This window comes from Penicillium mononematosum, assembly GCF_028829835.1.
Source record: "Penicillium mononematosum strain IBT 11891 chromosome Unknown utg000001l:1.0-4488741.0:1.0-4491989.0, whole genome shotgun sequence".
Taxonomy (NCBI): Eukaryota; Fungi; Ascomycota; class Eurotiomycetes; order Eurotiales; family Aspergillaceae; genus Penicillium; species Penicillium mononematosum.
Window position 1 is genome coordinate 3,980,863 of NW_026643271.1, and position 17,846 is coordinate 3,998,708.

At 47.9% G+C, this 17,846-nt stretch overlaps 7 protein-coding genes across 7 annotated transcripts; 4 read left to right on the forward strand and 3 right to left on the reverse strand.

Annotated features, from left to right (window-relative positions):
- Nucleotides 1-1,202: 1,202 nt before the first annotated feature.
- N7519_001513 (aldehyde dehydrogenase family protein) lies at nucleotides 1,203-2,860 on the forward strand (the record flags this gene model as incomplete). The annotated part of the gene is made up of 4 exons (XM_057288291.1): nucleotides 1,203-1,261; nucleotides 1,320-2,521; nucleotides 2,580-2,649; nucleotides 2,704-2,860. The coding sequence occupies 4 exons, from the start codon at nucleotides 1,203-1,205 to the stop codon at nucleotides 2,858-2,860; spliced, it is 1,488 nt and encodes a 495-aa protein (XP_057154374.1).
- A 642-nt stretch (nucleotides 2,861-3,502) lies between these two features.
- On the reverse strand, nucleotides 3,503-5,018 carry N7519_001514 (FAD-dependent oxidoreductase; the record flags this gene model as incomplete). Its single annotated transcript, XM_057288292.1, has 5 exons — nucleotides 3,503-3,638; nucleotides 3,692-3,770; nucleotides 3,828-4,207; nucleotides 4,257-4,552; nucleotides 4,614-5,018. The coding sequence occupies 5 exons, from the start codon at nucleotides 5,016-5,018 to the stop codon at nucleotides 3,503-3,505; spliced, it is 1,296 nt and encodes a 431-aa protein (XP_057154375.1).
- Nucleotides 5,019-7,686: 2,668 nt separating this feature from the next.
- On the forward strand, nucleotides 7,687-8,641 carry N7519_001515 (uncharacterized protein; the record flags this gene model as incomplete). Its single annotated transcript, XM_057288293.1, has 2 exons — nucleotides 7,687-7,887; nucleotides 7,937-8,641. The coding sequence occupies 2 exons, from the start codon at nucleotides 7,687-7,689 to the stop codon at nucleotides 8,639-8,641; spliced, it is 906 nt and encodes a 301-aa protein (XP_057154376.1).
- A 600-nt stretch (nucleotides 8,642-9,241) lies between these two features.
- N7519_001516 (uncharacterized protein) lies at nucleotides 9,242-10,002 on the forward strand (the record flags this gene model as incomplete). The annotated part of the gene is made up of 3 exons (XM_057288294.1): nucleotides 9,242-9,388; nucleotides 9,462-9,647; nucleotides 9,703-10,002. The coding sequence occupies 3 exons, from the start codon at nucleotides 9,242-9,244 to the stop codon at nucleotides 10,000-10,002; spliced, it is 633 nt and encodes a 210-aa protein (XP_057154377.1).
- Nucleotides 10,003-10,943: 941 nt separating this feature from the next.
- N7519_001517 (uncharacterized protein) lies at nucleotides 10,944-11,618 on the forward strand (the record flags this gene model as incomplete). The annotated part of the gene is made up of 2 exons (XM_057288295.1): nucleotides 10,944-11,100; nucleotides 11,290-11,618. The coding sequence occupies 2 exons, from the start codon at nucleotides 10,944-10,946 to the stop codon at nucleotides 11,616-11,618; spliced, it is 486 nt and encodes a 161-aa protein (XP_057154378.1).
- Nucleotides 11,619-11,696: 78 nt separating this feature from the next.
- N7519_001518 (Zn(II)2Cys6 transcription factor) lies at nucleotides 11,697-14,004 on the reverse strand (the record flags this gene model as incomplete). The annotated part of the gene is made up of 4 exons (XM_057288296.1): nucleotides 11,697-12,825; nucleotides 12,873-13,273; nucleotides 13,326-13,531; nucleotides 13,584-14,004. 4 exons carry the CDS (start codon nucleotides 14,002-14,004, stop codon nucleotides 11,697-11,699), a joined length of 2,157 nt encoding a protein of 718 aa, XP_057154379.1.
- A 1,903-nt stretch (nucleotides 14,005-15,907) lies between these two features.
- On the reverse strand, nucleotides 15,908-17,642 carry N7519_001519 (putative nonsense-mediated mRNA decay protein Upf3; the record flags this gene model as incomplete). Its single annotated transcript, XM_057288297.1, has 2 exons — nucleotides 15,908-17,330; nucleotides 17,500-17,642. 2 exons carry the CDS (start codon nucleotides 17,640-17,642, stop codon nucleotides 15,908-15,910), a joined length of 1,566 nt encoding a protein of 521 aa, XP_057154380.1.
- Between the last annotated feature and the right edge of the window lie 204 nt (nucleotides 17,643-17,846).

Genomic DNA, 17,846 nt, shown 5'->3' on the forward strand with positions numbered 1-17,846 from the left:
TTCCCTCCGTGCAACATGGTCAAGCCGAGCGATGTACGGAGTAACCTTGGAAGTCTCGATGGGTTCCAATGGTGGATACTTCCCGGGCCGTATGAAACCGGTGGGGTAGGTAGGGGAGGAGGATAGGGGACACCGTTTCTTTTTTTTTTTTTTTTCCTTTTTTTTTTTGGCCTTTTCGCCTACTGTTTCAAGGAGGACTCGACCAACGCGCCGACAAAAGTGATGCATGGGTGCTGAAAGTAATTGGTGATGCATGAGCTAAAGCGTGGAATTTCAAAAATTCCAAGGCTGACGTTATCTGCAGCTTGCGTAAAAAAGCACAGCCCCATTTTTCTCTTGAGAGAATCACAATTGAACATTGAATATTTCCTGATCGGGAAGTCATGTGATCCATAACTCCTCATTCAGCTTCAAAAATAAAGTCCGCTTATCCTCGGCCGAAAAAGGAGGGGGTGGAAAAAGAAATTGAAGCTTCGAAGCTCGGCCAGTACAATAAACCACAGCTTACCGGGAAGATGTTAGCCCGCGTACGGAGACATCATGATGATCACATTCCCCACTCTTGCCCCCTTTTTGCCCTTTGGCCCGAAATAAAAGGCGTTGGGACTTTTGTATAAAAAAGTAAAACATGTTCTCCGTAGGCGTTTGGGATAGACTCATAAACTATACATATGTAAGGGGGCACTTATACCAGCTCGGAACTTCTGCCGGGATCAACAAAGGTCATCTTACCTCGGCCTTAACCCGAGAGGGTCTTACCACACGTTTTAAGTACACGTCCATGCTCTATGCCAAGCCCCTTTCAGATGGAGCTCGTATTGTAAAAGACGTTGTATGAATAATCAGGAAAAAGAAATAGGAGAAAGGGAAGAAACGGGCAAACATTGATATCCCATATTCAGATAATTTAACACGATATGACATATTTGCTAGGTTAATATACAGGACTGAAGTACAACATTGAATGTAGTACATGAACATTGAAGCTCCCTGTATAATAACAAAGTAATGCAAAGATACATGCTGATACATACCATTACCTATGACAAAAAGTGGCTCACGTGGCGTTGACCCCGCATCAAGAAAGTCAACGAAATGCAAAGACCAATTTTTGTCAAGTATAGGTAAGTTATATATAAAACCTTTGGAGATCCCCTCCGCTTTCTCTTTCCTGCATCTACTCGTGATACTCCTGTGCAACCATGTCGCTCTCCACTACCATTCAGACTCCCAATGTCACTTATGAACAGCCCCTCGGCTTGTATGCTTTACCCCTCTCTCATATCCCGATCCCATCGCTAATTGGTTCCTGCTTCTAGGTTCATCAACAACGAGTTCGTCAAGGGTGTTGATGGCAAGACCTTCGAGACCCTGAACCCCACCACCGAAAAGCCCATCACCTCCGTCTACGAGGCTTCCGAGAAGGATGTCGACATTGCTGTCAAGGCCGCCCGCGAGGCCTTCGAGGGTCCCTGGAAAAAGGTGACCCCCTCGGACCGTGGCCGTATGCTTACCAAGCTGGCCGACCTCTTCGAGCGTGATATGGAGACCCTGGCTTCTATTGAGGCCCTCGACAATGGTAAGGCCGTCACTATGGCCAAGGTCGATATTGCCAATGCCGCTGGCTGTCTCCGCTACTACGGTGGCTGGGCCGATAAGATCACTGGCCAGACTATTGACACCAACTCCGAGACCCTCTCCTACACCCGCCACGAGCCCGTTGGTGTCTGTGGTCAGATCATCCCCTGGAACTTCCCCATTCTCATGTGGGCCTGGAAGATTGGTCCAGCTATCGCTGCCGGTAACACTGTGATCATTAAGACCGCTGAGCAGACCCCTCTGTCGGGTCTGTACGCCTCTAAGCTTATTGTTGAGGCTGGCTTCCCACCCGGTGTCATTAACGTCATCTCCGGCTTCGGTCGTGTTGCTGGTGCCGCCATCTCTAGCCACATGGACATTGATAAGGTCGCCTTCACTGGTTCCACCCTTGTCGGCCGTATGATCCTGCAGGCCGCCGCTAAGTCAAACCTGAAGAAGGTCACTCTCGAGCTGGGTGGCAAGTCCCCCAACATCGTCTTCGAGGATGCCGATATTGACAACGCCATCTCATGGGCTAACTTTGGTATCTTCTTCAACCACGGCCAGTGCTGCTGCGCCGGTTCTCGCCTGCTGGTCCAGGAGAGCATTCACGACAAGTTCGTCGCTCGCTTCAAGGAGCGTGCCGCCCAGAACAAGCTCGGCAACCCCTTCGAGGGCGACACCTTCCAGGGCCCCCAGGTTTCGCAGCTCCAGTTCGACCGCATCATGGAGTACATCAACCACGGTAAGACCGAGGGTGCTACTGTCGCCCTAGGTGGTGAGCGTCACGGTACCGAGGGCTACTTCATCCAGCCTACCGTTTTCACCGACGTCACTCCCGACATGAAGATCGCCCAGGAGGAGATCTTCGGCCCCGTCATTGCCGTGACCAAGTTCAAGGATGAGGCTGATGCCATCCGCATTGGCAACAGCACCAGCTACGGTATGTTTTTGTTTACATTCATCGTGAAACCGTGAATAACCATTCTAACTGTATCCAGGTCTCGCTGCCGCCGTTCACACCAAGAACATCAACACCGCCATCCGCGTTTCTAACGCTCTCAAGGCTGGGTATGTTTCTTTTCACATTCAATTCCTGCTGTAACCAGGCTAACTCTATCTCAGTACCGTTTGGATCAACAACTACAACATGATTTCTTACCAGGCCCCCTTCGGTGGCTTCAAGGAGTCCGGCATTGGCCGTGAGCTTGGTTCCTATGCCCTTGAGAACTACACCCAGGTTAAGACTGTGCACTACCGCCTGGGAGATGCTCTATTCTAAATTAATTAAGAGAAGAAAAATCAGTTGGGTGATTCAATCCAATGAAATGATGATGCACGATTGAAACTTTTCGTTTTGTATATAATCCAAATTGAAGGACTTTGGTTCCTATCAACAGCCATTCGGATAAATTGTAGCACTTGGTATACATGAACTACCTGCACTTGTAGGTAGTGGGAGGTTAACGGGTATTCCAGTGTTTCTATACATGCGACGGTCTAGAACAGAACAGTACGCATGTAGACATCTACTAATTTCAAGCTAGATATCTACAGTGGGTCACTATAGGAAATACATTGCTTCGTCATTTTCCCGGTAAAATTGCACCCCCGTCTTACCACACAGCTATCGCGGGTGATTGCATCCCGCTCGGTACATCTATTCCCGAGAAGCTCGGTGACTGCAACAATCGACTCCGGGCTAAGCTCAGCAGGAATCTACCATGTATAGTATTCGTTGTTGTTCTAGAAGGGTGTATTGAGTGGGATATGCACATCTGGTGACTTTGGTATGTACTGTGTATTCATAATTTCATGACTATGTAGGCTAGTGCAATTGTACAAACTTCTCGATCAATACAAGCCAAGCTAAATGATAAAACATGACCAATGACTGGTTCCTTGTCCCAAAAATGACTTTACATTATGCGCCGACTGCGCCGATCGTGATCCCGTTTGGCAGCTCGAGTCCGATGGGGAGGCCGCACAGGAACTTATCGGTATAGGTTGCCCCGCGCTTTGCGGCGAGTTTCTCTTCAATGTCTTTGTGCATGTCATAGCTAGTCGTTGTCAGTACTGTCATTGTCCAGAAGCTAAAGTCTATCGAACTCACGCATTCATTTCCTCGATGGTAAGGACCTTCTTCGTGTCTTCGACTTTATATGTGGGAACATCTTTGTTGACGGAGAAACCTATATGCTGGTCAGAAAACAATGCACGCATTACCATTGAATGCAAAATTCACTCACCAATCCGCTCGTTGATATTGTAAGCCGCCTTTGCTGCTGCTGCCTGCACCCTTGTGACACGAGGCAGACGTACCTCCTGGTAAACAGCGAGGGCCTGAGCGATATCCCCCGAGAAATAACGTTTACCAAATAATAGTCCAAGTGCTGCCGCGTCTTCGATGGCCATGCAGGCCCCTTGGCTTTGATGAGGCATCATCGGGTGTGCAGCATCCCCCAACAGACAGGTGTTACCGCGTTGGATATACGGGTATGGGTCATGGACCCAGAGACGCCATGGTTTGATCTCCGTCCCAATTTTCAGATGGTTAAACACTTGTCGGTCCAGTTGCGGGTATGGCGCGAGGAGTTCCTCAACAGGGCGGTCTTCGGCCCCCCCACGCCTGTGTCGAATAGTCTCCTTGCTCACGCGAGAAGAAGCAGTAGTACGACAGAAGCTGTCCGCCGTTACAGGGTGACAGAACAATCTTATCCCATTTGCCTTCCTGTCCACCCCAGTACTCCAGTGCGCTATCCTCGGAGTAGTTCACCAAGCCGAGCCTGACCGCATCCTCGGTTTTGACGTTGGTGTGCAAGCAGCTCTGGTCGGAGGGTCGCTTTTCAGGTGTGATTCCAATAATCCCTCGAACAGCCGATCCGATTCCATCTGCACCGACGATCAGATCGTGGCTTACAACCTCGCCGTTCTCAAAGACGACCGTACTCGTCTTCAGATCGATATCGCGACACTAGATCCCAGACAACGTTAGCACACGCTCGATTTCAAGCGGCTCCCGGTGATGAACATACCCGGTGGTTGACTTTGAGAGTTGCTGGCGCTCCTTCACCCTCGCCCAGCGCCGAATCCTTCAGCATGGCATGCATGTACTGGCGATGGAACATGTTGTAGACATATCCCCAGCGCTCCTCGTAATCGTCGAGGTCGTACACACTGACGGGTTCACCCGTGTACCAGTCACGGTTGATAAGCTTCTTCAGGACCACAGGGTCACCCTTGGCGATATCAACGTTCCACTCGTGTAGCCAGCGGGTTCCGTTGGCAGCACAGGAAACCGAAGCGCCGACCTCACCTGCAAAGTCCGACTTTTCGTAGATGGTCACGGTGTGTCCTGCACGACGCAAGGCAACTGCAACGGACATGCCCCCGATGCCCCCGCCAATAACGCCGACATTAAGACTCTTCCAACCCGACATGGTGTACGTAGATAAATCAATAAATCTTGCGGTCTTGGGAGGTTGGATCGAAGCAGAAAATTGTGAGTATCAACATCAATATATAGCAAGTTGTCTTCTATTGATCCCTTATCTCTAAATATTCGCAACCATGCTTCACGGCCGTCTACATCGGGTGGCGGATAGTGCACTCGGGTCGCGGCGGGCCGCGCACTTGCGCTTATCTTCGGCTTTTATACTTCCCCTTCCTATCGGAATCAATTCGTCCAAAGCTGCGCTATCCGGCCAATATCCGGCCAAATCAGCGACCATGAGCATTATTCATTACTACGTCAAGGATGAAGTGCTTCTCTTAAGAGGAGGGGGAAAAGTGGAAGGAGGCAAAAACGCTCCGCGGGCATGATACAAAATCGTTGCTGCTTCTTTTCCCTTTGTATCAAGCATTGGGACATAATATATGTACAATGTACGAGATATATATTTCAACACGAATTCACAACGACACTGACCAAACTCCAATTTTATGCACTACACATGTAACTCTTACTGGTTTCCGGATCTACAAAAAGCGGCAAGGCAAGCTACAGAGGAAGACCAATCTGAATCTGGGTTTATTTTCGATCTCCGCAGTGAGGGGAAGTGAACCCCTATAAGACATGAGCCCCGCGATCAACTAATTACCGTTGCACAATAAGATGGGAAGGCTCTAGACTGTGGGTACTATTACCGTTGGCATTTGAGATATTCTAGGTTTTTCTATCAATTTCAGGTTGCTAGTAAGCTTCCACCTGTGGCTACGAGGGGTTACCTAGGTAGCTTTCTAGGGACCCTAACCTTGGAAGTAAGCGACTGGTCTCGTTTATGGTAAACATATCAGTATCAAATCCTTGAGCAGTGGAGTGGCATATTCCAACCTTGGAAGGTTTGATGGGTTTGTTTTCCGGTCACATGCTCATATTTATTCACTCTGCTTCCCCGCATCATCGTCCTTAACACTCAAACAAATATCAACAAATTCCATTTATCCACAGAGCCAATTTCATTGACTTGAATTCGACAGGTTGGTAAAATAAGTGGCCTAGGCTGGTGTATTGGCCGTTTCTGCATCGCAATCGCTGAGGTAGTTACCGGCCTTTTTCTTTATCACTGGACTATTCACACCCACAAACGTTGACTTTTAAACAGCAGCATGGCAACTTTCCAGCCAGTTCATTTCGTGCCGAAAAATCGCCAGGAGGAAATTTTGGCTTTGCCTGTGACACAGATCCTTGCTGTGCCGCACAGTCAAAATGCAGGGACAAACCATTGGTGTCTCTACCTATTGGTATCTCCCGAGAGATCTGTCCAATTTGATTGTCAGCCAAGCTACAGCGCCCCAAGCTCTATTCTCCAAGGGGGTTCTAAGGCCCACCTCATCGTTTCAGAGTTAACGTGTAAGGTGCCCGATGATGCCCAAGCGGAGTTCATCATCGATATCATTCCCGGGCTTTCTGTCTCGCGAATCTACAATTTGCTCATCGGAAATGGCGTCACAAGTATGTATTCGATGCAAATGGAGTGGGGTGCAGATTCTGGACCCTTGGTCAAATCGATCTTTTACATCAAGTCCAATTTGCCACGAACATGGATCAAATCACGGCAGCAAGATCCGCCATACAGAAACTATGGCCGGAGCAAACACCCCTTGCTCTTGACCAGGGAGCATATTATACGTAAGGTTCAAATGTATCACAGTTGTGAGGCTGGGTTTTCATGCAGTCCCACTAGCTGTACGGAAAATGCATGGCTGCGCAACTGAATATTTCGATTCTATTTATGCTTTGGGTCTACCCTCCCTCCTTGGGTTTCTTCACTTCTGGAGTTCTCAATATTGAAAATGCGACTGAAGTCTTGCTTCCTACCAATAGAACAAGTGCACATCCTGATGTCACAGACATTTCCAATTTCTGGTACAATATAGACCGCCAGTTTGTCCAAATCACCGTAGTAGATTTTACGATGTGGATGCCCACCTATAGATTTGCTTATCCTATGCGGTTATTTTTCTTTTCTTTTCTTTTCTTTGTCTGAGAATCCTGGCATGGCTTCGAGAAGATCAGGAAAAGGAGGGTGCATACTCCGTGGTAGAATGAGGGATTGATCAAAGCCCGTGGAATTATGATCTTCGTGCCCGAAAGTACTGCAGCATCTATTTTCTTTCTTCTCTTTTCTTTTTCTTTTTCTTCTTTTTGAGGGGGGGACCCAATAACCGAAGGGATACGTCTTTGTTGTGTTAGATTAGGTGCCAGAGAGACATTTTTTTGAACACTCTTTAGTCAAAGAGACGTTGAAACGAGACTTACACGAAACGATCCACTTTGCAGTCCTGGGTATGTATTTTTGGAACTATCTCCCGATGTCTTTGTTCTTATTTAATTGCCGCTGGCTAGACACCACTCTCCCTCATTACTGTATGGATCATCCGCCGAGTCTCGAAGTCTATTCTTTTAGGATAATATCCTTTCATTACATTAACGACCCACGTAGAATTTTATATCCACAAATAGAATGGAAGATTTGAAGGGCTAGTCGAGTCAAAGGACTCGGAGGAGCAGGAAGAGGGGGATATTAAAAAGGCCCGAGTCCGCACTTATAAAAGTATCAGCCCTCAACTGCTCCAAGGCATTTACGGTTCCCCTGACCAGCCATCATGTATTATGCAAAATTCATGTTTCATCGTGGTGACCCGCCACGAAAGTTTGAGTCCGAAGAAGCAAGAATGAAAGCACTCAACCATCAAGTAAGGCCAGCTGCAGATGTGGCTAGAATCCTGGACGAAGCGCAAGTTCCCAATATTCTTTGGGGCGCGATGGCCGGCTATTTAGTTGGCGACTGGAGACCTTATAACGAAGTACGTGTCCCCTTATGTTTTGTTCTTAGGTCAAAGTCTAACTTTATAGGATATTCAATTCTTGGTTCATGATCATTTGATTCAGACGGCCTCTAATGCCTTGTTCGCTGCGGGATTCACACCTTGCACAGACCCTGGATGCCACGTCGTAAGAACGACGCTGAATGATTACCTTATTCCTCCGGTGCATTTTCACATCCAGGCTCTATATCCTGAACACGACGTGCTACGACTGTACCCCAAATCTGGCCAGCTTTGGTCGCTTCCAGACGCTTTTGACTTTGGGACATCCCCCCCTACTGCGGATGATCCCCACTTGATGCTTTCCAATGATCCTCGACTTCCACCATATATGCCCGAGGGAATGTCGGGTCCGTGGACTGAGCTTTATCCAATTAAGATTCTCAACCGAAGCGCGTTCACTGAGGCGGTCTTGTGGCTGTGTTATCGAGATATTGACCACGTCAATGGTTTGGATACTCAGTGGGTCGACATGTTAGGCACAGCAAGAAAGCACCCCGAAGGAATAACCCTCAGCCCTAAGTTCCAGGCTATGTGGGAAGAATTTACTTTGCCCGAAGAACAGCTTAGGCGAAGAAGATGGGAGCCAGCACTCGATCTTATGAAGGAGATGAGGGCTAACAATGAACTGCCGCCTCCTCCTCGGATTAATTGGTTTGGATCAGTCGAGGGGGCTAAACGACATGGCTGTTGGGGGCTGGACGAGCTCGCTGTTGATTCTGAAATGGTTTAATTTGCTTTCATTCTTGTTTTTACTTGTTTTGCTTTGTGTTGACTTGTTTTGCTTCGTGTTGACTTATTTTGCTTCGTGTTGACTTATTTTGCTTCGTGTTGACTTGTTTTTGACCTGCTTTTCTACCTGTTCTTGATTTTCTTTGTTAGGGTTGTTTGGAACATTACAGTCCTGACTCGCCCTTGCAAAAGGGCATTTAATTTCCACACCCCAGAAAGGAAAAGAAAATAGAAAACAAAAAAGGAAAAAGGAAAAAAAAAAATCTGGTTCTCTGGGACGAAACAATTGTCTCAAATATTGAAATAAATTGTACACTGCTGAGTATAACTGCTTGATGATAAAGAACAGTCCCGGAAACAAAGAGAATCCCGCTTCGGATCAACATATTGATATTTAGAAAGTGAGATAAACCCCTAGCTTTCTCACACTACAGTAAAAAATAGGTCAGTTTCTTTGAGAAGTAGGAGGTAAGACCTCGGGGCATTGAAGCTTCACACAGTCTTACAATATGGCGATTGGAAATAGTATCTGGCTAGTATGTTTATATAAACCCAGTATTCGTGAGCCTGATGCCCGGTATCTCTCTATTCAGATTCCGTCATGGCTGCTGAATTTGTTTCCCTAGAGGCCGATGCCAGACAAACCTTAGCCTACCTTCGGGGGTTTGCAGAGTTCCAACATGTTCGATTGCTTGTGACCGGCGAACTCGCCGTATGGAGATATTTCCTTGATCATCAGGTAAAGGAGGTGTGTCTTTCATTTCCATGAATGAGGAAATATAATAAACCCAAAGGAGAAACTAATTTGATTCTCGTGATAGGCAGGGAAAGTTGAATTTCTCATCTTTCTTGGAAATGGGTTCGACGATCGGGTAAACGAGCTTCCCTCCGGGGCTTCGGACCTGCTGAAGCAGAGACTACTGTCCATGCACCCAAACAGTTTTCAGCAACGACTCGGCTTCCTCGAAGTCAACGGTACGCCCCTTCTTTTTATACCAGGGGAAATAGTGAGTGAACACTGTAAATGCCACTATGCTCTATTTACGTGCTCACTTATCAAAGTTCCCCTACGTTCCACAAGGAACAACAACCATCGCGGGAACCGGAACACATGGTCTACCATATACCACCGCTGCAGACTTGCTTGTTTACATGGTTATGAGTTGCTCCATGGATTGGGCAAGACAGCAGCCGAGAGAAAATGTTGACGCGGTCGTGCATTTCTTTCAATATCTCGAATCACAGGGGCCCGCCATTTTCTCGCCCCAGCAGGAGGAATGTTTAGCTAGCCAGTTGGATTGGCTTACGAGCAATGGCAGATGGGACAGAGAGTGGTGGAGGCAAAGACTTGGCCTTCCCTGAAAAGGAAACGCGAGACTAGCTCAGAATAGAATGTATTGATAGGCATTTTGAGTCAATTCTATTGGAACCCAAGTTATAGTCTCTTTGCGTGCTTTAAAGACCATGATTAGACGGCGGAGAGCAAGTGTGAGCGAAGCGACTTCGGCTGCATGATTTCGCCGAAAAAGAGGCTCATTGACATCAAATGTGGCGCTGAAATAGGGCGCACTTCTGTATTATCGCCCGTAGAATTCCGAGATTTTCAGGGACAGGACCACAAAGGATGTACCCGGTTATACTATATATCCTCTGTCCAGGTAGGCCATTTGTTGGATGCCGGAGGCATCACCATGTGATAGAACCTACATAGGTTGATAGCTCTCTCCTCTCTCCTTCTCTTCCTCCTCTCCTCGTGCGAGACAGTCAATCCACACAGTGTTTTCTCCATCTGTATCGCATCTCCATTACCATTCTTTCTCTTTCGACTTCAATGATCGAGTATCCAACACCAAGAAGATAAACAATCTCTGGTTGCTCACCAGTAAGAAGTAGCCAGTCGGAGGGTCACAATGCAGCATACCCTTGCTTACCTGCCACTGCCTAGCTGGCTCCATGAGTAATCGACCGAATAGTTTGGATGAGAGCTAGTTATTTTGGCAATTCTAAGGTGTTGTGACTCAACAATATCACTTTCTACAACCGTATATAAAAGTGTTCCTTGTCACTAATTGCGTATTAATTTGAATGTAATCAGATTCAAATAGAAGGGAAAATTGAGATATATGCAGGATTTATAAATATTGTGCTATTATTCCAACGTTACATAGTTGATCCAAGTGTCAGCCGTCGAATGCAGAATCTGACTGCATCACCCTACGTCTGACAATGGGATATAACATAGATGCCCAACTACACGCCTAGCCCTAATATCCAAATAATCTTCTTCCCAGACTCTCCAAAAAATGAGATTGGATGACCTACCGACCAGTATCACTTTTTCTTCGCAAGCTATGGCTGCACTGTCTCAGTCGGAGCTGCAAACACGCTATCTAACAGAATCCTTCTCTATTCTTGCCTACGGTGTAGCTCCTGAGGGAGCTAATGTCTTCTATTCAGACGGTTATACCATTTCTCACCTCAGTCTAATGCCCACCTAACGCGAACACCTTGGATTCGCATATGTCGGCAACTCTTCTCAGTGGATGGCTGGATCGGTAACAACCGATGTGACATGTAAGATCTATTTCTTTCTCACATCATGTCCATTTGTGTCCTTTTTAGGCAGATCAACAGCTAATCCTCGATTAGTTGTTTTCAAAAACTCCGGAATTATCGCTACAGCCACTGACAAGGATTACACCTTTGACCCTGACACCTCCTTATACATCCGTCCCACACCCAATAAGGTGCTACCTGTAGGTTTCACTGGGAATGATGTCGATACACCGGACGATGCGAAGGTAGATCAATTTCTTTCCTATGGCAGGTATCTCATGTGGCAAAATGAGAATGGCCTGCTATGCGATTCGTTCCGTCTGAAGGGTACGCATGTCGACGGCATTTACCAGCTCTACTGGGATACCTCGAACCTTTTTCCTCCCGGGTTCTTGATTCCGACCGTGAAGCCATCGGTTTAAGCAAATTAAATCTTGCAAATCTTCGTTTGGGATCACAAGCTCATGTAGTCCTACTAAACCTTATAGTAATTGTATTCATCATATTGTAGTAGATTCGGCGAGAAATGGAAAACTATCCCACAACGGCAAATCCATACCCTCCCAATCAAATAAAGCGCCATCGACCATTGGGGGTGAGACAGCTGCTGCTGTTCCATCGTCTGTACGTAACCACGCGTATGGTGTGACACTCTGCGATAGAAGTGGGGTTGCATTTCTCGCTTCTTCTTCGTCCCCCTCATTTTGTGTCCGCGGTGTTGCCGGGTTATCGTTCAAGCTAAAAATCCGACTGACGTATTGGCTTCGTCGCTGGCGGGCTTGGGCAGCGAGCTGCTGGCGCTGCTTGTTTATAGCGGCCTCTAGCTTCGTTATTATTTCTAAGTAGTGCGCTGCCTGGGCAGACTGCGACGCCAGCATGCGCAAGATAGTCAGGGCACCGCGGAACACATCATCAATCTCGGGATCAACGTCACGCTGAGAGAACATGGAGAACCCGAGGACAAGGGCTGCGGCGAAGATAAATGCTCTGTCGAATGTTAGTATTGGAGTCACTAGAAGAGTATCCATGCAGACGGACTTGAGGATACACATATTCCGAAGAAGAAGGCCGGACTTATGAACCTCCAGACATGTTTGCAGCATGTATACAGCAGAATCAATACATGCTGCCGCGAGTCGAGAATGGGCTGGGTCCTCCTCAGGCACATCACTGGGCACACTGGTCGAGAGGCTCTGGTGTAGCCGGGCCAGCCGGACACTCAAGACCGAGACAAGGAAAGGTCTGGTCACTAAAATCACGGCAAAATGATACGAACATGCAACATGCATATTTCTAATTGTGTGCTCTCGGAAAGTGCTCTGGTCTTTATGTTCTAAAGACGATGTCTTTAATGATTGCGGCAGACATGCACCCCAGGCGTTTAATTTGCATAATAGTAGGTCTGCTTGCTGTGCGGATGCGGCCTTTTCACTGTAAAGACAGTTTATTATTTCGTCCAGGATCAACGATAACTGATATGAAGCCACCAGGCCATGATCAGCCGGTGCGGCCCCAATCCAACTAGGTTCTTGTCGATTTTCGGGCAAGAGAGGTGATATAGCAGAAGGTCTCCCAAGGATCGAACTGACAAGCAGATCAAGAATACATAAACTCATCCATAATCGTGACCTATTATGGATTAGCTGGGCCAAACAGATTTTGCCAGAAGCTCCTACCGTTCATTTCTCTCATCACTTTCGTCGGGGCTTCTTGGCGCTGGAAAGTCTGCATGGAAACCAAGCGCCACTGCTGCTCGTGATGCCACTCCCAGGTACATAAATGCAGTGTTTCGGCGGCATGCTCCCAGCATATAAAAGGACATGAGTAGAAACACTCGGACCAAATCCACGCTAGGATCTTCCAGCATATTGGCAAAAGCCCTGCGTTGGCCGCGAGCAAAGTAGAATCGCTCAACCTGAAGGGTTTTTCGGTCGTTTGGGAGGGATTGTGCTCCGATAGCGACCATAAGGTCTATGATGGCAGCCCTAGTCTTTTCCCGGTCGGTTTTGGGCTCTGCTGGACCAACCAACGAACACGAAATGTCGTCACCAAGGCTCAAATTGAAAAACCCGCTCGTCTCGCAGTTTGTCAGTAATTTATCCGGTCTTTATTATTGACATTCATCTTACCGCCGCGTGATAATTTTGGATAAATCGATCCTTCTCATCAATAGTGCAACTTTCTTCGGAGGAATTTAACGAATCATGATGAGCCTCTGCCTCTAGCATATCCTCGCTGCCCCCATTATGAGAGAACTGTGAGGGCCCGATATGTTGGGTCACCGTATCCCGAAGCAGTTGTAGAAATGACAGAGAGGCGGCTTTCCCGACGTACACTGCGGACAGCGTCAATCAAACGATGTGCATGACAGTCGCAAATTTTCATACCTCGTTCCCCTTGCAGGTTACGGAGCATGCGCGGATGCGTCTGATGTGTAACTTCAGGCGAGTGTGATCCCACCTCCAGCGTTTCAAACTCAGGATGAGGTGTACCAATATCATGCGAAGGGTTTTGCAAATCGACTGTCATTCCCCTCGATGTCTGAGGTGCCTCAATTGTGGGTCCAGAATCAGGTACGAGGCGGCTTCGGAGGCCTGCATTTGGTAAGGACTTGAATGGGGTGCATGAGCGGCCGCGTCCTTTGTGAATACAGTTGGTGCACGGGAAATAACCACTGCAGCGCTTCTTGGAGGCACGACAGGCAGTGCATGCAGTGTTTGCTCGCAGCCGATTCGCTGGATGGACCTTAGGGCGTGGCATTCTTGAAGAGTGTACAAAGCCACGGGTCTGGGGATGAGATCCCCGCATACCGTGGAGAGGCGATAAGCGATAAGGGTGCGCGGGCCGACGTCGACGGGTATTTCGGAAGACGCACTTTTGACGGATGATTGGGGTTGAAAATCTAGTATTGCATCATTTTACATGTGGAATACTCGAGAGAGAAATTGACATACGATAGCAAAAGTACTACTGTACAAAAGGGCCTTTCGGTGCAACCCACGGGGACATAGCTACGCACACTATGATATAAATATACTTAGGGTAGATTAGTGTTGTACTTGATGATACTCAACGTGAGGCAGACTGAGGGCACCTACATTATATTGTACACATTATCATCGTATCATAGTATGTCCTAACGATGTACGGAGTATTCCCGTATATGTATAACAAAATTAATCCAATGAACCGAACCGGTGAATAGACTTAGTTAAGTTAGCTTTTCGGCTTGCCGAAAGAGACTCCCATTCTACTCTAGTTCCAGATGATTACTTGACACATAGAATTATAGACAGACCTCGGGAACAAATAATCTCAAGTAATGAAAAAGGACCAGACTATGTACAACCTATGGAACACTCCGTAGCCGAACAAGCTGTTGAAAATTTCTACAGAGGACCCACCCAAGCAAAAGACCGAGCTCGGAATTGACAAATGATTGGGTGAACCGGATCCACCACGGTAAATCCAAACTTGACAAACGAAGCAAACCAGGCAAACTAGAGACTCTCTCGCTTAGCGTTAGCGCGACTGGCAGGAATATAAATAAGCCCATGGCCCCGGACCTTCTACTGTTTTTCAAGCGACTCTACGTATGTTCTCCCTCCCCATACAGTGGAAAACACATCCCACACTGTTCCTGAACATTTCACTGACCATTTCCACAGTTCAAAGAATCACTTTAGAGTAGACGTCCCCTTTCTAAACTCTTTAAAAGAGCCACAGAATCTCCACCCTTGCTGATGACTACATGTCCTCGATGCCCTAAAGTGAAACCTTTTTACTCCCGCCTCGACTGTCACGCGTGCTGTTCGCAGTGTCTGTGTTTCGGTCCAGGGAGTGGTGATGATCTTGACCTGGTCTCGACGTCTGACTTCGGTCGGTCGGTCCTGGTGGGTGTCGAGGAGGTCTGAAAGGTCCTCTTCCATATCGGTAGATGGTATAGGGAGTTGTGAGGGGTTTATGCAGATAGTGAACAAATTTATATTCATCTCATTGGGTTTCATTTCAATCTGACCTCGTAGCGTTCCAAATGTACATATGTAGATTGTCTTTTGGGCCGTCCAGAAACTTCTTGAAACTCTCGTTAAGGTTTGACATTCTTGTGCTTCTAGTTGTAGATGCCGGCATCTATAGATCGCTGTCCCGTCCGAGCTCGCTACGTCCTTCGAATATTGAAATTTTAGTAACGTATTTCACGAGCTGCGCAGCCAAAACACCATAGTCAATGTGATATATGCTACACTTATATCTCAACCAACGCTTGTTTATTATGTTTTTATTTGCCGATAGCCATTCATAGGCATCTTTAGTAGTACATATCAATTTCGAATAGATTGAAAACTTGCATTGTTATGATATTGAAAAATACATCACTGCACTCCAGAAATATATATCTGAGTCACGGAGTAGTAGATTTACTTGAACTCTGTAAAGTGGCTTGATACATATAAAAAGCATAAGGCTACAAGTAAAAGTTCATATAGGCAACTGTTGTTGCAATATCTAGTTGTAATTTATCGCATTTACTATGTGTATTGGACTGCGCAACTCGCTTGTGAAATACGTTCCTGCCTGGTTCAATGAATTGGTTATTGCAAAATCCTTTGCTGCGGTCATCATATAGTTATCGATAAAACCTGTCATGCCCTCGGGTATCATGTCTCGTGAACTGCTACAAAACTCAATATGTAGGCCCGCCGTCACTCCGTCACTCCGCCTCGGTGCCTCCAGTCTTCTCTGAAGCTCCACCCTTGGGTCCCTTATTCCGTGATCCACGCCCTCCACGAGATCCGCGGGAGGAGCCAGGGTTACCTCCAGCATTACCGCCAGCTCCTGAAGCGCTTCCAGCCGCCTCGGTGGGAGCCTTAGCCTTATTGGCAGCGAAACCTTCGCGGCCTTTCCGAGACTTTTCAGCTCCAGGGTTCTCTTTGCGCTCCAAGACCACCACTTGACTCTGGGCCACCGACACGGGACTCGCAGCGATGGCTCTGCGAAGTGCTTCCGGTTCAGCAAAATCTACGTATCCGAATCCCTTCTTCTTGTCAATCTCGACCTTCGTCACTGCTCCGAATGTGGAGAACGCAGACTGCAGGAGCGCCTCGGTGACACCCTGGGAGGGGTTGGCATGCTTGAGGAATGCTTGTTTAGCAGTCGATGGGTGTTTTGCTTTGCCGCCTTTAGTAGATTTGGCTGGTTGGGTCGCAGGCGCCGCAGCAGCCGCATCGGGCCGTGAGGATGACTCGCCGTCCTTGGGCTTTGATGAACTGGTTGTGGATGATGCGGCTTTGGGAGGTCTGGTTGTCTCTTTCTTGGACAAACCGGTTGATGGAGCAGCGGAGTCTCCAGAGCTCTCGTTCTTGGGTGACGCATTATCCGTCGTACCACCTTTGCCGCGTCGTCGCCCACCAGATGTCGAGAGTCCAAGGTCACGCTGAAGGATTTTGGTGGCTACTGCAACATTTCCGCGCTCTCTCTTCCGCTCCGGAGTTGCAGTTGTATCCTTCGTGTCCTTTGTGTCCTTTGTAGTGTTGGATGTGGTACTCGACTTGCCTCCCTTGGCACTGGCAGCGGCTCCCTGCTTGGTCGCCTTGACGGAGTCCTTGCTTGTCTTTTCTCCTTTGGGTTTCTTGTCGGAAGAGGTTGCCGAAGTTTCCTTATCGCCCCGTTGCAAAAGCTTTTTAGCTTGCACTTTCTCCTGCTTTGATTCCTTGTCCGACCGACTGTGCTTGGATTTGGACCCACTGCCGTCCTTTACCTTGCTGGCTTTCTTGTCTTTGATGAACTGTACCAGGGGGGTTGTCGTTACGGTTTCCTTCTTCTTATCCTCGCCATCAGCCGTAGAATCCACAGCCGCGGGCTTGGTAATGGGCTGAGTCAGACTTTCCAAGAAAGCGATGAAGTCTGAATCCTGATCAATCGTGCCTTGACGAGCATCCTTGCGCGAGCGGCTTCCGGGGGTCTTGGCATAAGGTGCAAACTCTAGTGAGGGAGGGCCAAGTAGAATCGGGTCATGTAGAGTATTACGAGCATCCTGGAAAGAAGCCCGGCGCACGGCGTCCGAGAGCGAGGATACACATTCGGTGGACACAACGTGGATGTATGCTCTTGATGGGCGAGATGGTTTGTTGGGGCTATTTGAAGAAGTCTAATTAGTCGAGGCCGGTACGAACATATCGTCGGAGGAGTGTGAATCCTACTCTTTCGACACCTTCCCAGGTTTGTATTGAAGCCAGTCGACGTTTCCTGCCCCAGGCTTCCACTGATCCCCAAGGGCACTCTCCAGCTCAGCCTGTGTTAGACCGGGGGGGCAAACGTCGAATGAGAAGTTTGAGACGTGGAGCAGGGGGCTTGGGTGTTTTCTTTGCGGGCGCTGCAGAGCCGGACTTTTGCGTAGCTGCTGCCGAAATTGGGAGCAGACCGGCCGTGGTCCTGCCGGGCTGCATCATGTAAGCCTTTTCAATATGAAGAACTGATGGTATGTTTCTGTTTTTGAAAACAAAATCGTGGACCCCAAAGGATGTTAACAACGGAGCCTGCCCACTTGTTCAAGTTGATAATCTACCGGGGCATCTACGGGGATTGAAGGCAGTGTGATTGGACACGAGATCTCACCGCCTAATTTCATGTGCACGTGCCCAGGTGCACTT